General features: G+C 44.8%; 1 protein-coding gene across 8 annotated transcripts in view; it reads right to left on the reverse strand.

Moving 5' to 3' along the window:
• LOC118362260 (calcipressin-3-like) overlaps nucleotides 1–25,993 on the reverse strand; it is a 96,726-nt gene that overhangs the window by 8,685 nt on the left and 62,048 nt on the right. For all 8 annotated transcript variants that reach the window (XR_008086044.1, XR_008086042.1, XR_008086041.1 and 5 more), the window contains 2 exons: nucleotides 8,802–8,975; nucleotides 4,261–4,432 (listed from right to left, as the gene is read on the reverse strand). Coding sequence is in view for 3 of the 8 variants with exons in the window: in XM_035742461.2 (XP_035598354.1) it covers nucleotides 4,261–4,432; nucleotides 8,802–8,975 (346 nt within the window). In the remaining 5 variants the exon portion in view is untranslated. The remainder of the gene's footprint in view (nucleotides 1–4,260; nucleotides 4,433–8,801; nucleotides 8,976–25,993) is intronic.

Raw genomic sequence — 25,993 nt, forward strand, 5'->3', positions numbered from 1 at the left:
GCCAACGCTAGCCCTTTACCTAGCAAGAGAGACAGGGACAGAGTATGGCCAACGCTAGCCCTTTACCTAGCAAGAGAGACAGGGACAGAGTATGGCCAACGCTAGCCCTTTACCTAGCAAGAGAGACAGGGACAGAGTATGGCCAACCCTAGCCCTTTACCTAGCAAGAGAGACAGGGACAGAGTATGGCCAACGCTAGCCCTTTACCTAGCAAGAGCGACAGGGACAAAGTATGGCCAACGCTAGCCCTTTACCTAGCAAGAGAGACAGGGACAGAGTATGGCCAACGCTAGCCCTTTACCTAGCAAGAGAGACAGGGACAGAGTATGGCCAACGCTAGCCCTTTACCTAGCAAGAGAGACAGGGACAGAGTATGGCCAACGCTAGCCCTTTACCTAGCAAGAGAGACAGGGACAGAGTATGGCCAACGCTAGCCCTTTACCTAGCAAGAGCGACAGGGACAGAGTATGGCCAACGCTAGCCCTTTACCTAGCAAGAGAGACAGGGACAGAGTATGGCCAACGCTAGCCCTTTACCTAGCAAGAGAGACAGGGACAGAGTATGGCCAACGCTAGCCCTTTACCTAGCAAGAGAGACAGGGACAGTGTATGGCCAACGCTAGCCCTTTACCAAGCAAGAGAGACAGGGACAGAGTATGGCCAACGCTAGCCCTTTACCTAGCAAGAGACAGGGACAGAGTATGGCCAACGCTAGCCCTTTACCTAGCAAGAGAGACAGGGACAGAGTATGGCCAACGCTAGCCCTTTACCTAGCAAGAGAGACAGGGACAGTGTATGGCCAACGCTAGCCCTTTACCTAGCAAGAGAGACAGGGACAGAGTATGGCCAACGCTAGCCCTTTACCTAGCAAGAGAGACAGGGACAGAGTATGGCCAACGCTAGCCCTTTACCTAGCAAGAGAGACAGGGACAGTGTATGGCCAACGCTAGCCCTTTACCAAGCAAGAGAGACAGGGACAGAGTATGGCCAATGCTAGCCCTTTACCTAGCAAGAGAGACAGGGACAGAGTATGGCCAACGCTAGCCCTGTACCTAGCAAGAGAGACAGGAACAGAGTATGGCCAACGCTAGCCCTTAACTCAGCCCGACAGACAGTCCCTGAGTATGGCCAATGCTAGCCCTTAACTCAGCCAGACAGACAGGCTCAGAGTAGGACACACGCTAGTCCTTAATTCAGCCAGACAGACAATCACAGAGTATGTCCAACGCTAGCCCTTAACTCAGCCCGACAGACAATCACAGAGTATGTCCAACGCTAGCCCTTAACTCATCCAGCCAGACAGTCAGAGAGTATGGCCATCACTAGCCCTTAACTCAGCCAGACAGGCAATCACAGAGTATGTCCAACGCTAGCCCTTAACTCATCCAGCCAGACAGTCAGAGAGTATGGCCATCACTAGCCCTTAACTCAGCCAGACAGGCAATCACAGAGTATGTCCAACGCTAGCCCTTAACTCATCCAGCCAGACAGTCAGAGAGTATGGCCATCACTAGCCCTTAACTCAGCCAGACAGGCAATCACAGAGTATGGCCAACGCTAGCCCTTTACCTAGCAAGAGAGACAGGGACAGAGTATGGCCAACGCTAGCCCTTTACCTAGCAAGAGAGACAGGGACAGAGTATGGCCAACGCTAGCCCTTTACCTAGCAAGAGAGACAGGGACAGTGTATGGCCAACGCTAGCCCTTTACCAAGCAAGAGAGACAGGGACAGAGTATGGCCAACGCTAGCCCTTTACCTAGCAAGAGAGACAGGGACAGAGTATGGCCAACGCTAGCCCTTTACCTAGCAAGAGAGACAGGGACAGAGTATGGCCAACGCTAGCCCTTTACCTAGCAAGAGCGACAGGGACAGTGTATGGCCAACGCTAGCCCTTTACCTAGCAAGAGAGACAGGGACAGAGTATGGCCAACGCTAGCCCTTTACCTAGCAAGAGAGACAGGGACAGAGTATGGCCAACGCTAGCCCTTTACCTAGCAAGAGAGACAGGGACAGTGTATGGCCAACGCTAGCCCTTTACCAAGCAAGAGAGACAGGGACAGAGTATGGCCAATGCTAGCCCTTTACCTAGCAAGAGAGACAGGGACAGAGTATGGCCAACGCTAGCCCTGTACCTAGCAAGAGAGACAGGAACAGAGTATGGCCAACGCTAGCCCTTAACTCAGCCCGACAGACAGTCCCTGAGTATGGCCAATGCTAGCCCTTAACTCAGCCAGACAGACAGGCTCAGAGTAGGACACACGCTAGTCCTTAATTCAGCCAGACAGACAATCACAGAGTATGTCCAACGCTAGCCCTTAACTCAGCCCGACAGACAATCACAGAGTATGTCCAACGCTAGCCCTTAACTCATCCAGCCAGACAGTCAGAGAGTATGGCCATCACTAGCCCTTAACTCAGCCAGACAGGCAATCACAGAGTATGTCCAACGCTAGCCCTTAACTCATCCAGCCAGACAGTCAGAGAGTATGGCCATCACTAGCCCTTAACTCAGCCAGACAGGCAATCACAGAGTATGTCCAACGCTAGCCCTTAACTCATCCAGCCAGACAGTCAGAGAGTATGGCCATCACTAGCCCTTAACTCAGCCAGACAGGCAATCACAGAGTATGGCCAACGCTAGCCCTTTACCTAGCAAGAGAGACAGGGACAGAGTATGGCCAACGCTAGCCCTTTACCTAGCAAGAGAGACAGGGACAGAGTATGGCCAACGCTAGCCCTTTACCTAGCAAGAGAGACAGGGACAGTGTATGGCCAACGCTAGCCCTTTACCAAGCAAGAGAGACAGGGACAGAGTATGGCCAACGCTAGCCCTTTACCTAGCAAGAGAGACAGGGACAGAGTATGGCCAACGCTAGCCCTTTACCTAGCAAGAGAGACAGGGACAGAGTATGGCCAACGCTAGCCCTTTACCTAGCAAGAGCGACAGGGACAGTGTATGGCCAACGCTAGCCCTTTACCTAGCAAGAGAGACAGGGACAGAGTATGGCCAACGCTAGCCCTTTACCTAGCAAGAGAGACAGGGACAGAGTATGGCCAACGCTAGCCCTTTACCTAGCAAGAGAGACAGGGACAGTGTATGGCCAACGCTAGCCCTTTACCAAGCAAGAGAGACAGGGACAGAGTATGGCCAATGCTAGCCCTTTACCTAGCAAGAGAGACAGGGACAGAGTATGGCCAACGCTAGCCCTGTACCTAGCAAGAGAGACAGGAACAGAGTATGGCCAACGCTAGCCCTTAACTCAGCCCGACAGACAGTCCCTGAGTATGGCCAATGCTAGCCCTTAACTCAGCCAGACAGACAGGCTCAGAGTAGGACACACGCTAGTCCTTAATTCAGCCAGACAGACAATCACAGAGTATGTCCAACGCTAGCCCTTAACTCAGCCCGACAGACAATCACAGAGTATGTCCAACGCTAGCCCTTAACTCATCCAGCCAGACAGTCAGAGAGTATGGCCATCACTAGCCCTTAACTCAGCCAGACAGGCAATCACAGAGTATGTCCAACGCTAGCCCTTAACTCATCCAGCCAGACAGTCAGAGAGTATGGCCATCACTAGCCCTTAACTCAGCCAGACAGGCAATCACAGAGTATGTCCAACGCTAGCCCTTAACTCATCCAGCCAGACAGTCAGAGAGTATGGCCATCACTAGCCCTTAACTCAGCCAGACAGGCAATCACAGAGTATGGTCAATGCTAGCCCTTAACTCAGCCAGATAGACAGTCTCAGAGTATGCCATTAGGAAGTTTGTGTGCCATAAGAGAGCAATTCAAGAAACAGAATAGCGCTCATGAGTGTTGGGCCAGTAACCGAAAGGTCGCTGGTCTGAATCTCCGAGCCGACGAGGTGAAAAAATCTGTCGATGTGCCCTTGAGCAAGGCACTTAACCCTAATTGCTCCTGTAAACCGCCCATGGATAAGAGCATCGACTAAATTACTAAATTGTAAATATTGTAAGGATTAATCTCTTTTTCTGATCCACATTCATACTTAGATAACCGTCCAGCATACTGCATACTGCACAATGTGTTTATGCTACTTGGTGCACTTTCTGGTATCTTACTGTCATCCTAGGATTCTCACAATAGTACAGCACATGGAGCTGATGAGCTCAGTTCAGATAACAGTGCCAGTAGATACATGCTATATGAGTTTGTAGGGTGTGTAGACTGTCAATATGTATGTATGTATCTATGTGTGTATGTATGTGAGTGTGTGTGTATATGTATGTACTGACCTGGGCCCAGCTTGGCCACCGCGCACAGCAGGTCATAGTTGATAACAGGCGTTGCGTCTTCACTCTGGCTCCAGCCCACGGGTGGCGAGGCAGGGGGAGAGATGAGGAACTGTTTGACGGGCGCAGGAGGAGCCAGATACGACTTGTCTATATCCTCCCCAGAATTCTGAATCTATATGAAGTGGAGAAGAGAGGAGAGTGGGACATGTCAGAATGGATGTCAGTGATAAAATCTGGGTCATGTTCATTTGGAATGGAAAATGTTGAAAACGTTTAGCAACTGAAAATGAAACAAGTCTAGGTAGTCCCTGCCTGTTTTTTTTTTTACTGTCTCCATTCCCAATCGACCTCTAACTCTTACCCCTATAGACTCTTATCCCTATAGACTCTTACCCCTATAGACTCTTACCCTATAGACTCTTATCCCCATAGACTCTTATCCCTATAGACTCTTATCCCTATAGACTCTTATCCCCATAGACTCTTATCCCTATAGACTCGTATCCCTATAGACTCTTATCCCTATAGACTCTTATCCCTATAGACTTTTATCCCTATAGACTCTTATCCCCATAGACTCTTATCCCTATAGACTCGTATCCCTATAGACTCTTATCCCTATAGACTCTTATCCCTATAGACACTTATCCCTATAGACTCTTATCCCTATAGACCTTTACCCCTATAGAGTCTTACCCCTATAGACTCGTATCCCTATAGACTCTTACCCCTATAGACTCTTATCCCTATAGACTCTTACCCCTATAGACTCTTACCACTATAGACTCTTACCACTATAGACTCTTATCCCTATAGACTCTTACCCCTATAGACTCTTATCCCTATAGACTCTTACCCCTATAGACTCTTACACCTACAGACTCTTACCCCTATAGACCCTTACCCCTACAGACTCTTACCACTATAGACTCTTACCACTATAGACTCTTACCACTATAGACTTTTACCACTATAGACTCTTACCCCTATAGACTCTTACCCCTACAGACTCTTACCACTTCATGTAGATCTGAGAGGACTGGATCAGTATAATATATAAATAATCTTCCTGTTGGCTCCCTGGACTGAACACAATGTACTGGATTATATCTAATATAAGACACACACACACCTTGGCTCGTCTCTTATGGAACCCACACCTCAGAACACACACTCAGAACAAACACATGCTGAGTAAACACACAGACGGGTATGCATAAATACACACACACACACACACACACACACACACACACACACACACACACACACACACACACACACACACACACACACACACACACACACACACACACACAACTACATTCTCAATGGGGAGAGTACAGTAGAGAAATACCACTACATTCTCAATGGGGAGAGTACAGTAGAGAAATACCACTACATTCTCAATGGGGAGAGTACAGTAGAGAAATACCACTACATTCTCAATGGGGAGAGTACAGTAGAGAAATACCACTACATTCTCAATGGGGAGAGTACAGTAGAGAAATACCACTACATTCTCAATGGGGAGAGTACAGTAGAGAAATACCACTACATTCTCAATGGGGAGAGTACAGTAGATAAATACCACTACATTCTCAATGGGGAGAGTACAGTAGAGAAATACCACTACATTCTCAATGGGGAGAGTACAGTAGAGAAATACCACTACATTCTCAATGGGGAGAGTACAGTAGAGAAATACCACTACATTCTCAATGGGGAGAGTACAGTAGAGAAATACCACTACATTCTCAATGGGGAGAGTACAGTAGAGAAATACCACTACATTCTCAATGGGGAGAGTACAGTAGAGAAATACCACTACATTCTCAATGGGGAGAGTACAGTAGATAAATACCACTACATTCTCAATGGGGAGAGTACAGTAGAGAAATACCACTACATTCTCAATGGGGAGAGTACAGTAGATAAATACCACTACATTCTCAATGGGGAGAGTACAGTAGATAAATACCACTACATTCTCAATGGGGAGAGTACAGTAGATAAATACCACTACATTCTCAATGGGGAGAGTACAGTAGAGAAATACCACTACATTCTCAATGGGGAGAGTACAGTAGATAAATACCACTACATTCTCAATGGGGAGAGTACAGTAGAGAAATACCACTACATTCTCAATGGGGAGAGTACAGTAGATAAATACCACTACATTCTCAATGGGGAGAGTACAGTAGATAAATACCACTACATTCTCAATGGGGAGAGTACAGTAGATAAATACCACTACATTCTCAATGGGGAGAGTACAGTAGAGAAATACCACTACATTCTCAATGGGGAGAGTACAGTAGAGAAATACCACTACATTCTCAATGGGGAGAGTACAGTAGAGAAATACCACTACATTCTCAATGGGGAAGTACAGTAGATAAATACAACATTCTCAATGGGGAGAGTACAGCTTTGATAAATACCACTACATTCTCAATGGGGAGAACAGTTTTAAAACCACTACATTCTCAATGGGGTTGTGTTACAGCCTAGATAAATACCACTACATTCTCAATGGGGAGAGTACAGTATAAATCCACTACATGACAATGGGGAAACATTTTGAGAAATACCACTACATTCTCAAATGTACCGTGATAAATTAAACTACATTCTCAATGGGGAGAGTACAGTAGAGCAAATACACTGTGAGTCATTCTCAATGGGGAGAGTCTCAGTAGAGAAATACCACTACATTCTCAATGGGGAGAGTACAGTAGATTATTTTCAAACATTCTTCAATGGGGAGAGTACAGTGATAAATACCACTACATTCTCAATGGGGAGAGTACAGTAGAGTCTTGCCACTAGATTCTCAATGGGGAGATTTACAAGAAAACCACTACATTCTCAATGGGGAGAGTACAGTAGAAAATACCACTACATTCTCAATGGGGAGAGTACAGTAGAGAAATACCACTACATTCTCAATGGGGAGAGTACAGTAGATAAATGAATTCATTCATTCTCAATGGGGAGAGTACAGTAGAGAAATTCCACTACATTTTTTATGGGGAGAGTACAGTAGATACAATATCCACTAACATGATCAACCACCACTATGCTTGGGAGATACAGAATGGTACCACTACATTCTCAATGGGGAGAGTACAGTAGAAAATACACTACATTCTCAATGGGGAGAGTACCTAGATAAATACCAACATTCTCAGTAGATAAATACTTTCTCAATGGGGAGAGTACAAATAAATACCACTACATTCTCAATGGGGAGAGTACAGTAGATAAAACCACTACATTCTCAATGGGAAGAGTACAGTAGATAAATACCACTACATTCTCAATGGGGAGAGTACAGTAGATTACCACTACATTCTCAATGGGGAGAGTACAGTAGATAAATACCACTACATTCTCAATGGGGAGAGCTACAGTAGAGAAATACCACTACATTCTCAATGGGGAGAGTACAGTAGATAAATACCACTACATTCTCAATGGGGAGAGTACAGTAGATAAATACCACTACATTCTCAATGGGGAGAGTACAGTAGATAAATACCACTACATTCTCAATGGGGACAGTGAGCTCTTCAGTGAGAGAAATACCACTACATTCTCAATGGGGAGAGTACAGTAGATAAATACCACTACATTCTCAATGGGGAGAGTACAGTAGAGAAATACCACTACATTCTCAATGGGGAGAGTACAGTAGAGAAATACCACTACATTCTCAATGGGGAGAGTACAGTAGAGAAATACCACTACATTCTCAATGGGGAGAGTACAGTAGAGAAATACCACTACATTCTCAATGGGGAGAGTACAGTAGAGAAATACCACTACATTCTCAATGGGGAGAGTACAGTAGAGAAATACCACTACATTCTCAATGGGGAGAGTACAGTAGAGAAATACCACTACATTCTCAATGGGGAGAGTACAGTAGATAAATACCACTACATTCTCAATGGGGAGAGTACAGTAGATAAATACCACTACATTCTCAATGGGGAGAGTACAGTAGAGAAATACCACTACATTCTCAATGGGGAGAGTACAGTAGAGAAATACCACTACATTCTCAATGGGGAGAGTACAGTAGAGAAATACCACTACATTCTCAATGGGGAGAGTACAGTAGAGAAATACCACTACATTCTCAATGGGGAGAGTACAGTAGATAAATACCACTACATTCTCAATGGGGAGAGTACAGTAGAGAAATACCACTACATTCTCAATGGGGAGAGTACAGTAGAGAAATACAGAAAGGATAAAAGTCTGCACACAAATATGCTCCTCCCGTGTGCTTTGATTCAACCTGCACCACAAGTGCCTTCAGAAAGTTTTCAAACCCTTGACTTATTCCACATTTTGTTGTGTTACAGCCTGAATTCATAACAGATTCACCCATTTAGACACAATACTCCATAATGACACAGTGAAAACATTTTGTAAGAAATTTTAGCAAATGTATTGAAAATTAAATACAGTAGTCCCAAAAGGCCCCAGTTCCGGCCCAAACCTTCCCGCAGGAAGAGCTCACTCACCTGGGCAAAGTAGAGCTTGAGCTGCTTGCCGTTGAACTCAGTCTCATGGAGCTCGATGCGAGCGCGGGCGGCCGCCTCCGGAGTGCTGAAACTAATGCGGACTCGCTTGAAGCTCTTGAACATCTGGAAGGACGTCTGCTCGTCATAGATCCTGAACAGGGCCTCGAACCTCTCCTGGGAGAGAAGGAAAGAAAGAGAGGACGGCCATTTTAGACTACAGATGAACCTGCACCCGTCCTGAAATGTCTCCGTTAAAGGAAAAATCCATTCAAAAAACAGCATAGTGTTGTATGTTACAAGATGTTGATTATGTAGTTCTACTGAATGCTGTAGTTTTAGCACCACTAACTTCCCGTTTACATAGCTATTAACTAAAACGCCAATTCATGTTTCGAGCTCTATCACAGGTTTGTGCTTGGAAATGTCTAACTATGACATTGCATTGATGTTCCTTGTTCGATATGTTGGTATTTACTTATGATCCAGTCCCAACATGTTTTGCATGTTAGTAATCAATTTTTCAAGAAACATGACTTTCAAGGAGCTATGTGTAGCATGCCACATCCTGTTGGGCATTGTTTGTAAGGCAGCATAGCCCAAGGACACTGCTACGTGTCTGGCCCACATTTCTGTTTCTCACAAAAGGGACAATAATGTATCTATTCTATTCATTCGTCAAAGGGAGCAGAAATACAGTGGGAGAGATGGGAGTAGCGGAACAGTTAGGTGAATCATTCAGCCATTTGAAACAGGATACGATCCTGTCATTTGAGCAATAGGGGACATAGGGGTGTCCCATGTCATAGATCCTCTTCTTGTTACTCCCGTCCTTTGTTGTGGTGGCACTCTAGGGGCATATGCTACGGTTAGTGGATTTTCAAGGAGCCATCAAGGAGGCTATTCTTTCTCGCTCATCAAACCTGTTCCGGAGAGAGGGAAGACAAGTGGCCATGAAACTAGGCAACGTTTAAATGGTGCCGACTGCCTGCTGGTCGGCTTGGCTGTGCCATTTTGGGCTAGAGCAACTGTGATAGAATTCGGCTGAACCGAAAGGCTCTCAATCACATGCATACTGTAGTTTTTACTAAAATGACACAAATGAATGAATGAAGCTTAATATACTATGACACAAAATAAGAATTAGTCCTCAAAATGAAACACAAATAATATTGGTATGTGTACTGTAGGCGTATGTGTCAGACTTTACTATTGGTACAAGATGATAACAAGATCATATCATGTAATTCACCTCGTTCCAATAGTATCGTCCAACACACAGAGGTTTAGGGTCTATTTACAGTGCATTCGGGAAGTATTCAGACCCCTTGACTTTTTCCACATTTTGTTACATCCCAACCTTGTTCTAAAATGGATTAAATAAAAAAAATCCTCATCAATCTACACACAATACCCCACAGTACCCCACACTCGGGCTCCCGAGTGGAGCAGCGGTCTAAGGCATTGCTAGAGGCGTCATAACAAACTCTGGTTCGACTCCAGGCTGTATCACAACTGGCCGTGATTGGGAGTCCCATAGGGCGTCGCACAATTGGCCCAGCGTTGTCCGGGTTAGAGTTTGGCCGGGGTAGGCCATCACTGTAAACAATAATTTGTTCTTAACTGACTTGCCTATTTAAATAAAGGTTAAACAAAATAAAAAATTATCACAATAAAAACAGGTTTTTAGACGTTTTTGTAAATTTATAAAAAACGTAAAACTGAAATACCTTATTTACATAGGTATTCAGACCCTTTGCTGTGAGACTCAAAATTGAGTTCAGGTGCATCCTGATTCCACTGATCATCCTTGAGATGATTCTACAACTTGATTGGAGTCCACCTGTGGTAAATTCAATTGATTGGACATGATTTGGAAAAACACACCTGTCTATATAAGGTCCTACAGCTGACAGTGCATGTCAGAGCAAAAACGAAGCCATGAGATCAAAGGAATTGTCCGTAGAGCTCTGAGACAGGATTGTGTCGAGGCACAGGTCTGGGGAAGGGTACCAAAACATTTCTGCAGCATTGAAGGTCCCCCTGGTTTGGAACCACCAAGACTCTTCCTAGAGCTGGCAGTCTGGCCAAACTGAGCAACTGGGGGAGAAGGGCCTTAGTCAGGGAGGCCAAGCACCACGTCTGGAGGAAACCTGACCCCATCCCTACGGTGAAGCATGGTGGTGGCAGCATCATGCTGTGGGATGTTTTTCAGCGGCAGGGTCTGGGAGACTAGTCAGGATCGAGGCAAAGATGAAATGAGAAAAGTACAGAGCGATCCTTGATGAAAACCTGCTCCAGAGCGCTAAGGAACTCCGACTGGGACGAAAGTTCACCTTCCAACAGGACAACGACCCAAAGCACACAGCCAAGACAAGAGTGGCAGGAGTGGCTTCGGGACAAGTCTCCTTGTCTCATGTCCTTGAATGGCCCAGCCAGAGCCCGGACTTGAACCCGATTGAACATCTCTGGAGAGACCTGAAAATAGCTTTGCAGCAACGCTCCCCATCCAACCTTGTAAGGAGAGTAATTACATTTCTCAGATGGATAATCTCCTCTCGTGCACGCCAAGACATGGGTTGACTAACATTGTTGTGTAATCTGGTGATGTGATGTTGTGTAATCTGGTGATGTTGTGTAATCTGGTGATGTTGTGTAATCTGGCGATGTGTTGTAGTGTAATCTGATGATGTGTTGTTGTGTAATCTGGTAATGTGTTGTTGTGTAATCTGGTGATGTGATGTCGTGTAATCTGGTAATGTGTTGTTGTGTAATCTGGTGATGTGTAATCTGGTGATGTGTAATCTGGTGATGTGATGTTGTGTAATCTGGTGATGTGTAATCTGGTGATGTGATGTTGTGTAATCTGGTGATGTGTTGTTGTGTAATCTGGTGATGTGTTGTTGTGTAATCTGGTGATGTGTAATCTGGTGATGTTGTGTAATCTGGTGATGTTGTGTAATCTGGTGATGTGTAATCTGGTGATGTGTAATCTGGTGATGTGTTGTTGTGTAATCTGGTGATGTGTTGTTGTGTAATCTGGTGATGTGTAATCTGGTGATGTTGTGTAATCTGGTGATGTGATGTTGTGTAATCTGGTGATGTGTTGTTGTGTAATCTGGTGATGTTGTGTAATCTGGTGATGTGTAATCTGGTGATGTTGTGTAATCTGGTGTTGTGTTGTTGTGTAATCTGGTGATGTGTTGTTGTGCACCAGGAGAAGACAAGACAGGCTCACCTTTAAGATCAGGTGTGTAGGGTGTAGTGTGTAGAGCGTAGTGTGTAGTGCGTAGTCTGTAGTGCGTAATGTGTAGTCTGTAGTCTAGTGTGTAGTGAGTAGTGCGTAGTGAGTAGTGTGTAGTGCGTAGTCTGTAGTGCGTAGGGGGTAGTGTGAAGTGAGTAGTGTGTAGTGCGTAGTCTGTAGTGCGTAGGGGGTAGTGTGAAGTGAGTAGTGCGTAGTGTGTAGTGCGTAGTCTGTAGTGTGTCATGTGTAGTACATAATGTGTAGTGCGTAGTATGTAGTCGTAGTGTGTAGTGCGTAGTGTGTAGTGTGTAGTGTGTAGTGCGTAGTCTGTAGTGCGTAGGGGGTAGTGTGAAGTGAGTAGTGCGTAGTGTGTAGTGCGTAGTCTGTAGTGTGTAGTGCGTAGTCTGTAGTGTGTAGTGCGTAGTCTGTAGTGTGTAGTGCGTAGTCTGTAGTGTGTAGTGCGTAGTCTGTAGTGCGTAGGGGGTAGTGTGAAGTGAGTAGTGTGTAGTGAGTAGTGTGTAGTGCGTAGGGGGTAGTGTGAAGTGAGTACTGCGTAGTGTGTAGTGCGTAGTCTGTAGTGTGTCATGTGTAGTACATAATGTGTAGTGCGTAGTATGTAGTCGTAGTGTGTAGTGCGTAGTGCGTAGTGTGTAGTGTGAAAAACAGACAAAAGTGGTGGGTGCTTCACACACAGTAAGGTAAACATAGGTGTGTTTGGTCTGGGTCTCGGTGTTCGGTCTCGGTGTCGGTGAAACAGTGTGATTAAAAAGTTGATGTCATAGTAAACAACAGGATGTTGAAGAACCTCAGTGTAGATGTATGGTATCCTCCGCTACAGTACAGTGAGTGATTTCATCCAGTCACAGTTAAACCATAATGACATAATGATTACATCATGGTAACTTCAACTCATGCTATGACAGGCTTCAATTTAGCCTAGCCTAGGGGTTAGTGTGTTGGGCCAGAAACCAAAAGGTGGCTGGATCAAATCCACGAGCTGACATAGTAAAAACCTGTCATTCTAGCCCTGAGCAAGGCAGTTAACCCACTGTTCCCCGGGCGCCGAAGACGCGGATGTCGATTATGGAAGCACCCTGCATCTCTCGGATTCAAAGACACATTTCAGTTGAATGCATTCAGTTGTACAACCGACTAGGTTTCCCCGTTTCCCCAATGTTTCTGTCTGCTATGTTCCAGACAATCCTGCCTTCAAGACTACTTCAGAAATATTAATAAAATGACCAAAACATTGACCTGATTGGAAAAAATTATCTTTCTGAAACTTTAAAAACAACTTGTTGACATTATGTTAAAGTCTGTTGTATTGTGTTGCAGAGTCCTCTTAAGCCTCTATTCAAACTGTGAATTATCCATGAGCTCAGTGACCCATCTGAAACAATCTAATCATTAATGGACCTGAAACATGCCCTACTCTAATCATTAATGGACCTGAAACATGCCCCAATCTAATCATTAATGGACCTGAAACATGCCCTACTCTAATCATTAATGGACCTGAAACATGCCCTACTCTAATCATTAATGGACCTGAAACATGCCCTACTCTAATCATTAATGGACCTGAAACATGCCCTACTCTAATCATTAATGGACCTGAAACATGCCCTACTCTAATCATTAATGGACCTGAAACATGCCCTAATCTAATCAGGAATGGACCTGAAACATGCCCTAATCTAATCCTTAATTAATGGACCTGAAACATGCCCTAATCTAATCCTTAATGGACCTGAAAAATGCCCTAATCTAATCAGGAATGGACCTGAAACATGCCCTAAACTAATCAGGAATGGACCTGAAACATGCCCTACTCTAATCAGTAATGGACCTAGGCTGCATGCCATCAAACTCCCAGAGTGATAAGCTTGTACTTTGAAATACCCCACACTAATTTACATGTTTTCAATTGCTAACATACATTGTCAAAACTCTTCACACGGTCAGCGAAACAGAAGTGTATGTGGACCAAACTGTTAAACATGTTTCATTGTTTTCACACAAAATGCATTCAACGACCACATTCTCCAAAATCCATGAACTCTTTTCTCATTCATACTCCACCACCTGCAAAACTATATATTTGCAGCACGTTTTCAAATGCTAACACCCTGTTTCCAAAACTGTTAACACATTCAAAACAGAATGATGACAAATGTCGTGCATTTCTGCAGTAACCAGATTGAAACATATCGAACATCTCGGCAGAATATTTAATCATTCCAAACACAGCCGATTGCAATTTCATCTGAAAGCCTACCCAAGTGTCCTGTTTTTAGTCTCGTGACCAAACAGACAAAAGAGGACGGCTTCAGGATGATTTAGTTTAGAAACATGGGATCAAGGAAGACAGGTTGGTGGGGGAAGCGAGAGGGAGAATGTGGGGAGGACAAAGTAGATGAAGACCAAGAGCGGTGGTCTCTGATGAGATAAGGGCCACAATTATCGACCATGTTGTAAACCATACTCTCTCGATTGTAACCAAATCTGCAGCGTTCAACAGTTGCATCAATAGTATGAATTTTCTAGCAAAACAACAGGTGAGATGTGCATCCGTCAGTGATCATTGATAAGTGTTAATACATATTACAGTACAATAACAGTATGTTCACATTTTTACATGTACTGACATTTTGAAATATATTGTTTTGTGTTTTTCAGTAGGATCCAAAGGTTGCCTCCCACAGGAGGGAAAGGCAGAATATTATCAGACGCGCAGGAAATTGCCATTGTTGACATGGTAATTGGCAACAATGCAATAAAACTGCAGGAAATTCGGGACAGAGTGCTGGCAGACGATATCACTTTTGGGAATGTGAATAGGGTCAGCACAAGGACAATTGCCAGAGTCCCAGAGAAACATTAAATAAGGACAAAGCAGTTGTAAACTGTACCCTTTGAGAGAAACGGTGAACGTGTGAAAGAACTCAGGTATCAACATGTCCAGGTAATATGTCTGTTTAATAACCAAACAGGGTACATACACAGCTGTGCATAATGTAAAGTAGTGTAAAACTGTGGATTTACTGTATTTTAGAGAGTAATGGAGATTCAAACTGGGGAAAAAATGCCACAGGGGAAGAAATGTGATTGGACAGAGAGCAACCGTGGATGTCCCTGGCCAGAGAGGGACTAACACCACAATGTGTGCAGCACTGTCCAATGATGGTTTGTTGTTACACAAACTACTCATTGGCCCCTACAATACAGAGAGGCTCATTTATGTTCTGGATGACCTGCATAATCGACTTGTGTCAGTGGAGGAAAGGGTCAAGAAACTCCCCTACCTTCGTTGTTGTGTGGGATCATTCCACCACTCTGCTGCAGTCACAGACTGGTTTGCTGCACATCCCAGGATATCAGTACTATTCCTGCCTCCATACTCCCCCTACCTAAATCCCATAGAGGAGTTTTTCTCTGCGTGGAGGAGGAAGGTTTATGACCACCATCCACATGACCAGATGTCCTTACTGAATGCAATGAATGCAGGGTGTGGAGACACTTCTCCTGAAGACCGCCAGGGTGTGGAGACACTTCTCCTGAAGACTGACAGGGTGTGGAGACACTTCTCCTGAAGACTGACAGGGTTGGATTAGACATTCCAGAAGATCCTTCCCAAGATGCATCACCAGAGAAGACATAAGATGTAATGTGGATGAGAACTTGTGGCCAAATGCAAACAGAGAGGGAGAACTAGAACCCTAACAGTACTGTACAGTACGAGTGATTATACTATACATGTTGATGAGAACTGTACAGTATGAGTGATTATATTATACATGTTGATGAGAACTAGAACCCTCACAGTACTGTACAGTGTGAGTGATTATATTATACATGTTGATGAGAACTAGAACCCTCACAGTACTGTACAGTATGAGTGATTATATTATACATGTTGATGAGAACTAGAACCCTCACAGTACTGTACAGTATGAGTGATTATACTATACATGTTGATGAGAACTAGAACCCTCACAGTACTGTACAGTATGAGTGATTATACTATACATGTTGATGAGAACTAGAACCCTCACAGTACTGTACAGTATGAGTAATTATACTATACATGTTGATGAGAACTAGAACCCTCACAGTACTGTACAGTATGAGTAATTATACTATACATGTTGATGAGAACTAGAACCCTCATAGTACGTAAGTATAACACCATGGGACCACGCAGCCGTCATACCGCTCAGGAAGGAGACACGTTCTGTCTCCTAGAGATGAACGTACATTGGTGCGAAAAGTGCAAATCAATCTCAGAACAACAGCAAAGCACCTTGTGAAGACGCTGGAGGAAACAGGTACAAAAGTATCTATATCTACAGTAAAATGAGTCCTATATCGACATAACCTGAAAGGCCACTCAGCAAGGAAGAAGCCAAAACCACCATAAAAAAAGACAGACTACGGTTTGCAACTGCACATGGGGAATTTAAAAAAAATCTTTTTGGAGAAATGTCCTCTGGTCTGATGAAACAAAAATAGAACTGTTTGGCCATAATGACCATTGTTATGTTGGGAGGAAAAAGGGGGAAGGCTTGCAAGCCGAAGAACACCATTCCAACCATGAAGCATGGTGGTGGCAGAATCATGTTGTGGGGGTGCTTTGCTGCAGGAGGGCTGGTGCACTTCACAAAATAGATGGCATCATGAAGCAGGAAAATTACGTGGATATATTGACGCAACATCTCAAAACATCAGTCAGAAAGTTAAAGCTTGGTCGCAAATGGGTCTTCCAAATGGACAATGACCCCAAGCATAGTTCCAAAGTTGTGGCAAAATGGCTTAAAGACAACAAAGTCAAGGTATTGGAGTGGCCATCACAAAGCCCTGACCTCAATCCCGTATAACATTTGTGGGTAGAACTGAAAAAGTGTGTGTCAGCAAGGAGGCCAACAAACCTGACTCAGGGCTTTGTGACGGCCACTCCAATACCTTGACTTTGCCAGCTCTGTCAGGAGGAATGGTCCAAAATTCACCCAACTTATTGTGGGAAGCTTGTGGAAGGCTACCTGAAACATTTGACTCAAGTTAAACAATTTAAAGGCAATACTACCAAATACTTATTGAGTGTATGTAAACCTCTGACCCACTGGGAATGTGATGAAAGAAATAAAAGCTGAAATAAATCATTCTCCCTACTATTATTCTGACATTTCACATTCTTAAAATAAAGTGGTGATCCTAACTGACCTAAGACAAGGAATGTTTAAATGTGTTTGGCTAAGGTGTATGTAAACTTCCGACTTCAGCTGTAGTATGCCAATATATCCAGCCCCATTTTAATTGTATTCTATAGGATTAACGCTCCCCACGCTACACCCTGATTTCTATCTCTGTGGAACGGAGCGAGTCCCCAGGGGCATTACATCTCATCCGTCGATACCGATCCCACAGCAGTAACACAACCACTGTCAGACTGCCTCAGTTGCAGTTATGTAGACTCACAGTCATTTTGACACGAGTTGTTTTAACTGTTAGGACAGTTGTTTTTTTGTTGTTGCAGTGAATACTAAGGCTTATTGCGGCTAGGATATCTAACGTGTGTTTTAGTTGTATCTGCATTAGCATAAGCCTCTATGAGGGAGGTAAATGTGAGTTGTTTTGCAAGTTTCTAGCGCTGAAGGCTAGGCTAAAGTTTAAGTGTGTGTGTTTTTTGTTATTGGTTTGTTATAGTCTTTAGCATTAGCACGTGAGGAATAACTACCTACTCTGAGGTAAATGCTCATAATAGCGTCTGGTGGAGTTGTCCAGACTAGTCTGTGGTCAGTAGTTCCCATCGTTGCCAACCTCAGACCTCACTCAGTCTGTCTGTGGTGAAGGTGACGGTCACTCTACCAACGGGCAGAATCAGAAAGTAAACTAGATGTTAGCCTGTGCGCTAACACTCGCCTCTGTGCTCTGCAATCCTACCAGTTAGTATGGGGGTGAAAGCGTTGTGCTATCTTGTTTCCACACCAAACAAACACTCCTATCGTTCATTATGAGATGCATCCGTTTCTTTTACAGCCGTGATATTCTAATCTAGACTCATTCAAAGCTACCCTTTCCTACCAAGTACCACCCTTTCCTACAATTGGACACACGTTTGGTTCAAGGCTAATTTGAGAATAGGGACAAAGGCAAAGGCAAACAGTAGATGGCTGATATTGTCAATGTAAATATTGTAAAATGTTGCAGTTTGTTCACTATTGCATGGTAGGTGAGGTTAGTGATATATCCTATTAACTAAATCCCTGCTAACTAAAGCCCTGTTAACTAAAGCCCTGCAAACTAAAGCCCTGTTAACTAAAGCCCTGCCTTGATGGGTTTGTCCCTAACAAACCCCTGTTAACTATATTTTACATTGACATTTTAGTCATTTAGCAGATGCTCTCATCCAGAGTGACATTGTTTTTTCATTTTTTTCATACTGGTCCCCCATGGGAATCGAACCCACTACCCTGGCGTTGCAAGTGCCCTATCTAAAGCCCTGCCTTGATGGGTTTGTCCTAACTAAAGCCCTGTTAACTATATTTTACATTGACATTTTAGTCATTTAGCAGATGCTCTCATCCAGAGAGACATTGTTTTTTCATTTTTTCATACTGGTCCCCCATGGGAATCGAACCCACTACCCTGGCGCTGCAAGTGCCCTATCTTAAGCCCTGCCTTGATGGGTTTGTCCTTCACTAAAGCAAATGTATGTTTTTCAAATGCCTGCATCGAAATAATCACGGTTTAGTTATTTTTTGTTTTCTTATGACAGTTTTTCCGCTTGTTCTCATGTTGTATTTTTGGTGTTCTGTGATGTGTGCACCTCCCCATTTACACCAGAGATCTGTATATAATGAAGAGATGCACACCTCTGCCCTAACAATGGGTGTTGTTCCCAAAGGCGGGAAGGCCTTTATCCTTAACTAAAGCCCTGCCTCAATGGGTTTGACCTTAACTAAAGCCCTGTTAACTAAAGCCCTGCCTCGATGGGTTTGACCTTAACTAAAGCCCTGTTAACTAAAGCTCTGCCTCAATGGGTTTGACCTTAACTAAAGCCCTGCCTGAATGGGTTTGACCTTAACTAAAGCCCTGTTAACTAAAGCTCTGCCTCGATGGGTTTGACCTTAACTAAAGCCCTGCCTCAATGGGTTTGACCTTAACTAAAGCCCTGTTAACTAAAGCCCTGCCTCGATGGGTTTGACCTTAACTAAAGCCCTGTTAACTAAAGCTCTGCCTCAATGGGTTTGACCTTAACTAAAGCCCTGCCTGAATGGGTTTGACCTTAACTAAAGCCCTGTTAACTAAAGCTCTGCCTCGATGGGTTTGACCTTAACTAAAGCCCTGTTAACTAAAGCCCTGCCTCGATGGGTTTGACCTTAACTAAAGCCCTGTTAACTAAAGCTCTGCCTTCATGGGAGCACTGATTACCCGCTGACTAAACGGATATGAGTTTTTGGCTAGTCAACCAGGGTTGGATCAGGGTCGTACCAATGTTATGCTGAAATCACCACTATCAGTACATTTCCACTGATGCTTATGTCATCAGAAAACTTTTAGTCACCATTATGTTATTCACTTAACTCTTTGGACTTTGCAAATATGAAATGTCTGAGGTTTCATCCAGATGACTACCTCGTGTTGTTTTAATCTACATTCTAAGCAGAAGGGAAAACAGCCCTGTTACAGTGTATAGCACTTTGCAATAACAGGGAGACGTTGTTTCTGCTTATAGAAGTACAGCCCAACTGTTGTTGTATGACCCTGGTTTGAGTGCATCAGCAGAGTGTGTGTGTGTGTGTGTGTGTGTGTGTGTGTGTGTGTGTGTGTGTGTGTTTAAGTATGGGCCCGCAGCCCTGCTAATCGTCACTGAGCCCGATGCTAAACTAAGCAAACGACATGCTACGTTTACATAACACAACAGACAGATACATTTGCGTGTGTGTTGCTGTCGGTTTGTGTGTGTGAGAGACGTGCGTGTGTGGTGTGTGTTCCTCTCCTCCACACTGTAACAACACAGAGACAGCTCATTGTAATTCGATCTCTAACTCATCCCTTGTGTCGCTCCTAGACCAAAGTAGCCGAACAACAAACAGTACCTTCGCAATATATTCACAAACCATCGATGTGTTTAGCTTGATCAACTGTTTTTCGGTTGATTTCCTTTCGGGAATAATCACTTCCTGTCTTGCTATCTGTGTTGTCTTGATGTTGTTATGTCCGTGACAGCTTTTCCACCAGGAAAATGACCACCACATTACCCACAGGGCAATCTGCTGAAAGATTACCACTGCCTCAGGGGATTGTGTCACTCATCTCTCTCTCTCTCTCTCTCTCTTGGCTCCTTTTGACCAGCTCTTTGGCCAGTCCAATTCACCTGGAGTTGTACATAAAGGTGGCATAGAGATAGTGGAGGAGCATGGGTAATGTGGAGGAGCATGGGTAATGTGGAGGAGCATGGGTAATGTGGTAATGGACACCTTTTTTCTTAAGGAGCTAGATTTTGGCTACTTTCCAATGTACTTAGAATGGATGCCCAGTGGGTTGCCTCATACTAAGTGCTATATTCTAGTATAGCTATTGGCTATTGGAACATAGCCTTTTGTCTGTTTCAGGCTTGGCCAAAGACACAAAAAATTAGACCAGATGGGTCTTTTCTTGGCACTCCGCATTAAGGGGAGAGATTGGGGGTAAGGCCCTGCTTGACACTCAGCATTAAGGAGAGAGATTGGGGGTAAGGCCCTGCTTGATACTCAGCATTAAGGAGAGAGATTGGGGTAAGGCTCTGCTTGGCACTCCGCATTAAGGAGAGAGATTGGGGGTATAAGGCCCTGCTTGATACTCGGCATTAAGGAGAGAGATTGGGGGTATAAGGCCCTGCTTGGCACTCATCATTAAGGAGAGAGATTGGGGGTAAGGCTCTGCTTGGCACTCTGCATTAAGGAGAGAGATTGGGGGTATAAGGCCCTGCTTGATACTCGGCATTAAGGAGAGAGATTGGGGGTATAAGGCCCTGCTTGGCACTCATCATTAAGGAGAGAGATTGGGGGTAAGGCCCTGCTTGACACTCAGCATTAAGGAGAGAGATTGGGGGTAAGGCCCTGCTTGACACTCGGCATTAAGGAGAGAGATTGGGGGTAAGGCCCTGCTTGATACTCAGCATTAAGGAGAGAGATTGGGGTAAGGCTCTGCTTGGCACTCCGCATTAAGGAGAGAGATTGGGGGTATAAGGCCCTGCTTGATACTCGGCATTAAGGAGAGAGATTGGGGGTAAGGCCCTGCTTGACACTCAGCATTAAGGAGAGAGATTGGGGGTAAGGCTCTGCTTGGCACTCCGCATTAAGGAGAGAGATTGGGGGTATAAGGCCCTGCTTGATACTCGGCATTAAGGAGAGAGATTGGGGGTATAAGGCCCTGCTTGGCACTCATCATTAAGGAGAAAGATTGGGGGTAAGGAACTATGATATACACTCAGCAAAAAAAGAAACAGCCCTTTCTCAGGACCCCGTCTTTCAAAGATAATTCGTAAAAATCCAAATAACTTCACAGATATTCATCATAAAGGGTTAATACACTGTTTCCCATTCTTGTTCAATGAACCATAAACAATGAATGAACATGCATCTGTGGAACGGTCGTTAAGACACTACCAGCTTACAAATGGGGCGGCAGGGTAGCCTAGTGGTTAGAGCGTTGGACTAGTAACCGGAAGGTTGCAAGTTCAAATCCCCGAGCTGACAGGGTACAAATCTGTCATTCTGCCCCAGTTAACCCACTGTTCCTAGACCAGTTAACCCACTGTTCCTAGGCCGTCATTGAAAATAAGAATTTGTTCTTAACTGACTTGCCTAGTTAAATGAAGGTTAAATAAATAAAAAAATAAAGGTCACAGTTCTGAAATATTAGGACACTAAAGAGGCCTTTCTACTGATTCTGACAAACACCAAAAGAAAGATGCCCAGAGTCCCTGCTCATCTGTGTGAACGTGCCTTAGGCATGTTGCAAGGAGGCATGAGGACTGCAGATGAGGCCAGGGCAATAAATTGCAATGTCCGTACTGTGAGACGCCTAAGACAGCGCTACAAGGAGACAGGATGGACAGTTGATCGTCCTTCGCGTTTATCCTTGAAGGAATGAGTGTTACACCGAGGCCTGTACTCTGGAGCGGGATCGATTTGGAGGTGGAGGGTCCATCGTCTGGGGCGGTGTGTCACAGCATCATCGGACAGAGTTTATTGTCATTACAGACAATCTCAATGCTGTGCGTTACAGGGAAGACATCCTCCTCCCTCATGAATGTTGCTTCCAATGTAATTGTCTGCATCATTTCCAATCCCCCATATTTTTGGGGTAAATATATATATCCATACACGCATGCATACATATACACATATATACATACACATACCTATATAGACATACATACCTTTTTAAAGAATATACCTTTATTATTATTCCCCGCAAACCCTTCCGCCGATCCCCCAATTGGAGTAAACTAAAAAACACTTCTGCTTCTACCTTCAATCCATACATCTTATACACATTTTACAGACACAGTCTACTTTACAATAGTTCTCTCTTGTTTGTTCTTAGTCCTTCCTCTATTTCTGATGTCCATCCAGTTTCTATTTGTAACTATGCTATTTCACAAAAGCTCCGAACCTATATACATTCTACAGATCCCTTATGCCCTACATTGTTTATCTTGTTATTAGTCCCACCCTTCAGCTCCACTCAACCCCTCCCATCTGTCTCTCAACATCATCCATTTCGGATTTCTACTTGCCATATATTTTTCAACTGTGCTGTGATGCTTCACAAAGGAATTTAACCTTCCTATTCTCATAGCTTCTACAGATTGTAAATTAAAAATATTTTTTTTTGCTAAAATAATAATTATATTATTGATTGATTGACTATGGCTTTTCAAATCACCCAGTATTGCTGTCTGTATTGTTAGTTCCAGGCAAATGTTGCAATTCTTCAGCCATTCCTGGACCTGTGACCAAAAATGAGCTACATATGGACAATACCAAAATAAATGATCTAATGACTCTGCCTCCTCACAGCAGAATCTGCAGAGCTGGGAAGATTGTATCCCCCATATATATAACATTCTATTAGTTGCAATAATTTTGTATAGTAATTTATATTGAAAAATGTGAAGTTTTGAATCCGCGGTTGTTTTGCGTATCAATTCATAAACCATGTGCCATGGAATGGGTACATCGAAAATCTCTTCCCAACTATTTTCCAATTTTGCAATGTCCGGGAACTTGCAGGTGCCTTGGTGAAAGAGTGGGGTAACATCTCACAGCAAGAACTGGCAAATCTGGTGCAGTCCATGAGGAGGAGATGCAGTGCAGTACTTAATGCAGCTGGTGGCCACACCAGATACTGACTGTAACTTTTGGGTTTGACACATTATTCCATAGTCACGTCTTTGGAACTTGTTCAGTTTATGTCTCAGTTGTTGAATCTTGTTATATTCAAACAAATATGTACACATGTTAAGTTTGCTGAAAATAAACGCAGTTGACAGTGAGAGGATGTTTCTTTTTTTGATGAGTTTACTAGCATCCTGTTGTCCAGGGTGGGTACTTGTACATCAAGCTGCCTCACGCTGCAGAAACAGGCTCCTGCTCCTATGAGCTCTTCCGGCTCACACAAGCCAAGGCTATTTACCTACTGACTTATCTACAGTACATTCATATGATCAAACCAGACTTTGAACATTCATTCTGTCCTGTTACTGCTTCAGTGACATAAAATGTCCCCCAGTTATTTTGCACAGACCTTCCCCCATGAAGTTAGATGAACAGGGCCCACAGGGGCCGAATGTGATGAAAAGCTTTAGAGAACACCTTGTTCTGTTTTCTCTCTCTGTCCACCAGGTCTTCATGCTTCTCCCTCTGTCCACCAGGTCTTCATGCTTCTCCCTCAGTCCACCAGGTCTTCATGCTTCTCCCTCTGTCCACCAGGTCTTCATGCTTCTCCCTCAGTCCACCAGGTCTTCATGCTTCTCCCTCAGTCCACCAGGTCTTCATGCTTCTCCCTCAGTCCACCAGGTCTTCATGCTTCTCCCTCTGTCCACCAGGTCTTCATGCTTCTCCCTCAGTCCACCAGGTCTTCATGCTTCTCCCTCAGTCTCCCTCTGTCCACCAGGTCTTCATGCTTCTCCCTCTGTCCACCAGGTCTTCATGCTTCTCCCTCTGTCCACCAGGTCTTCATGCTTCTCCCTCAGTCCACCAGGTCTTCATGCTTCTCCCTCAGTCCACCAGGTCTTCATGCTTCTCCCTCTGTCCACCAGGTCTTCATGCTTCTCCCTCAGTCCACCAGGTCTTCATGCTTCTCCCTCTGTCCACCAGGTCTTCATGCTTCTCCCTCAGTCCACCAGGTCTTCATGCTTCTCCCTCTGTCCACCAGGTCTTCATGCTTCTCCCTCTGTCCACCAGGTCTTCATGCTTCTCCCTCAGTCCACCAGGTCTTCATGCTTCTCCCTCAGTCCACCAGGTCTTCATGCTTCTCCCTCAGTCCACCAGGTCTTCATGCTTCTCCCTCAGTCCACCAGGTCTTCATGCTTCTCCCTCAGTCCACCAGGTCTTCATGCTTCTCCCTCTGTCCACCAGGTCTTCATGCTTCTCCCTCAGTCCACCAGGTCTTCATGCTTCTCCCTCAGTCCACCAGGTCTTCATGCTTCTCCCTCAGTCCACCAGGTCTTCATGCTTCTCCCTCTGTCCACCAGGTCTTCATGCTTCTCCCTCTGTCCACCAGGTCTTCATGCTTCTCCCTCAGTCCACCAGGTCTTCATGCTTCTCCCTCTGTCCACCAGGTCTTCATGCTTCTCCCTCAGTCCACCAGGTCTTCATGCTTCTCCCTCTGTCCACCAGGTCTTCATGCTTCTCCCTCAGTCCACCAGGTCTTCATGCTTCTCCCTCTGTCCACCAGGTGTTCATGCTTCTCCCTCTGTCCACCAGGTCATCATGCTTCTCCCTCTGTCCACCAGGTCTTCATGCTTCTCCCTCAGTCCACCAGGTCTTCATGCTTCTCCCTCTGTCCACCAGGTCTTCATGCTTCTCTCTCTATCCACCTTCTCTCTCTATCCACCAGGTCTTCATGCTTCTCCCTCTGTCCACCAGGTCTTCATGCTTCTCCCTCTGTCCACCAGGTCTTCATGCTTCTCTCTCTATCCACCTTATCTCTCTATCCACCAGGTCTTCATGCTTCTCTCTCTATCCACCTTCTCCCTCTGTCCACCAGGTCTTCATGCTTCTCCCTCTGTACACCAGGTCTTCATGCTTCTCCCTCTGTCCACAAGGTCTTCATGCTTCTCCCTCTGTCCACCAGGTGTTCATGCTTCTCCCTCTGTCCACCAGGTCTTCATGCTTCTCCCTCTGTCCACCAGGTCTTCATGCTTCTCCCTCTGTCCACCAGGTCATCATGCTTCTCCCTCTGTCCACCAGGTCATCATGCTTCTCCCTCAGTCCACCAGGTCATCATGCTTCTCCCTCTGTCCACCAGGTCTTCATGCTTCTCCCTCTGTCCACCAGGTCTTCATGCTTCTCCCTCTGTCCACCAGGTCTTCATGCTTCTCCCTCTGTCCACCAGGTCTTCATGCTTCTCTCTGTGTGTGTGTGTGTGTGTGTGTGTGTGTGTGTGTGTGTGTGTGTGTGTGTGTGTGTGTGTGTGTGTGTGTGTGCGTGTGTGTATATATATTCTACATCTTGGTTTAAAATGTCCAGTCGATCTTCCTTGAAAGCCCCGTGGTCCTCCTCTAGCTCCCATCAGGTTTTAGGCGCGTTAACTGTCACATTATTCTGCCCGCGCCCACATGCGGACATGATGACCCCTTATTTATGAGAGAACAGATTCTCAGGTTACACCAGAGCCCAGAGGAGAAATTAAGTTATATGTACAGGCACCACAGCTGCTCTGTGGCCTGCTGTCCTGA

Source organism: Oncorhynchus keta, chromosome 29, assembly GCF_023373465.1.
Source record: "Oncorhynchus keta strain PuntledgeMale-10-30-2019 chromosome 29, Oket_V2, whole genome shotgun sequence".
In the NCBI taxonomy this organism is placed as follows: Eukaryota; Metazoa; Chordata; class Actinopteri; order Salmoniformes; family Salmonidae; genus Oncorhynchus; species Oncorhynchus keta.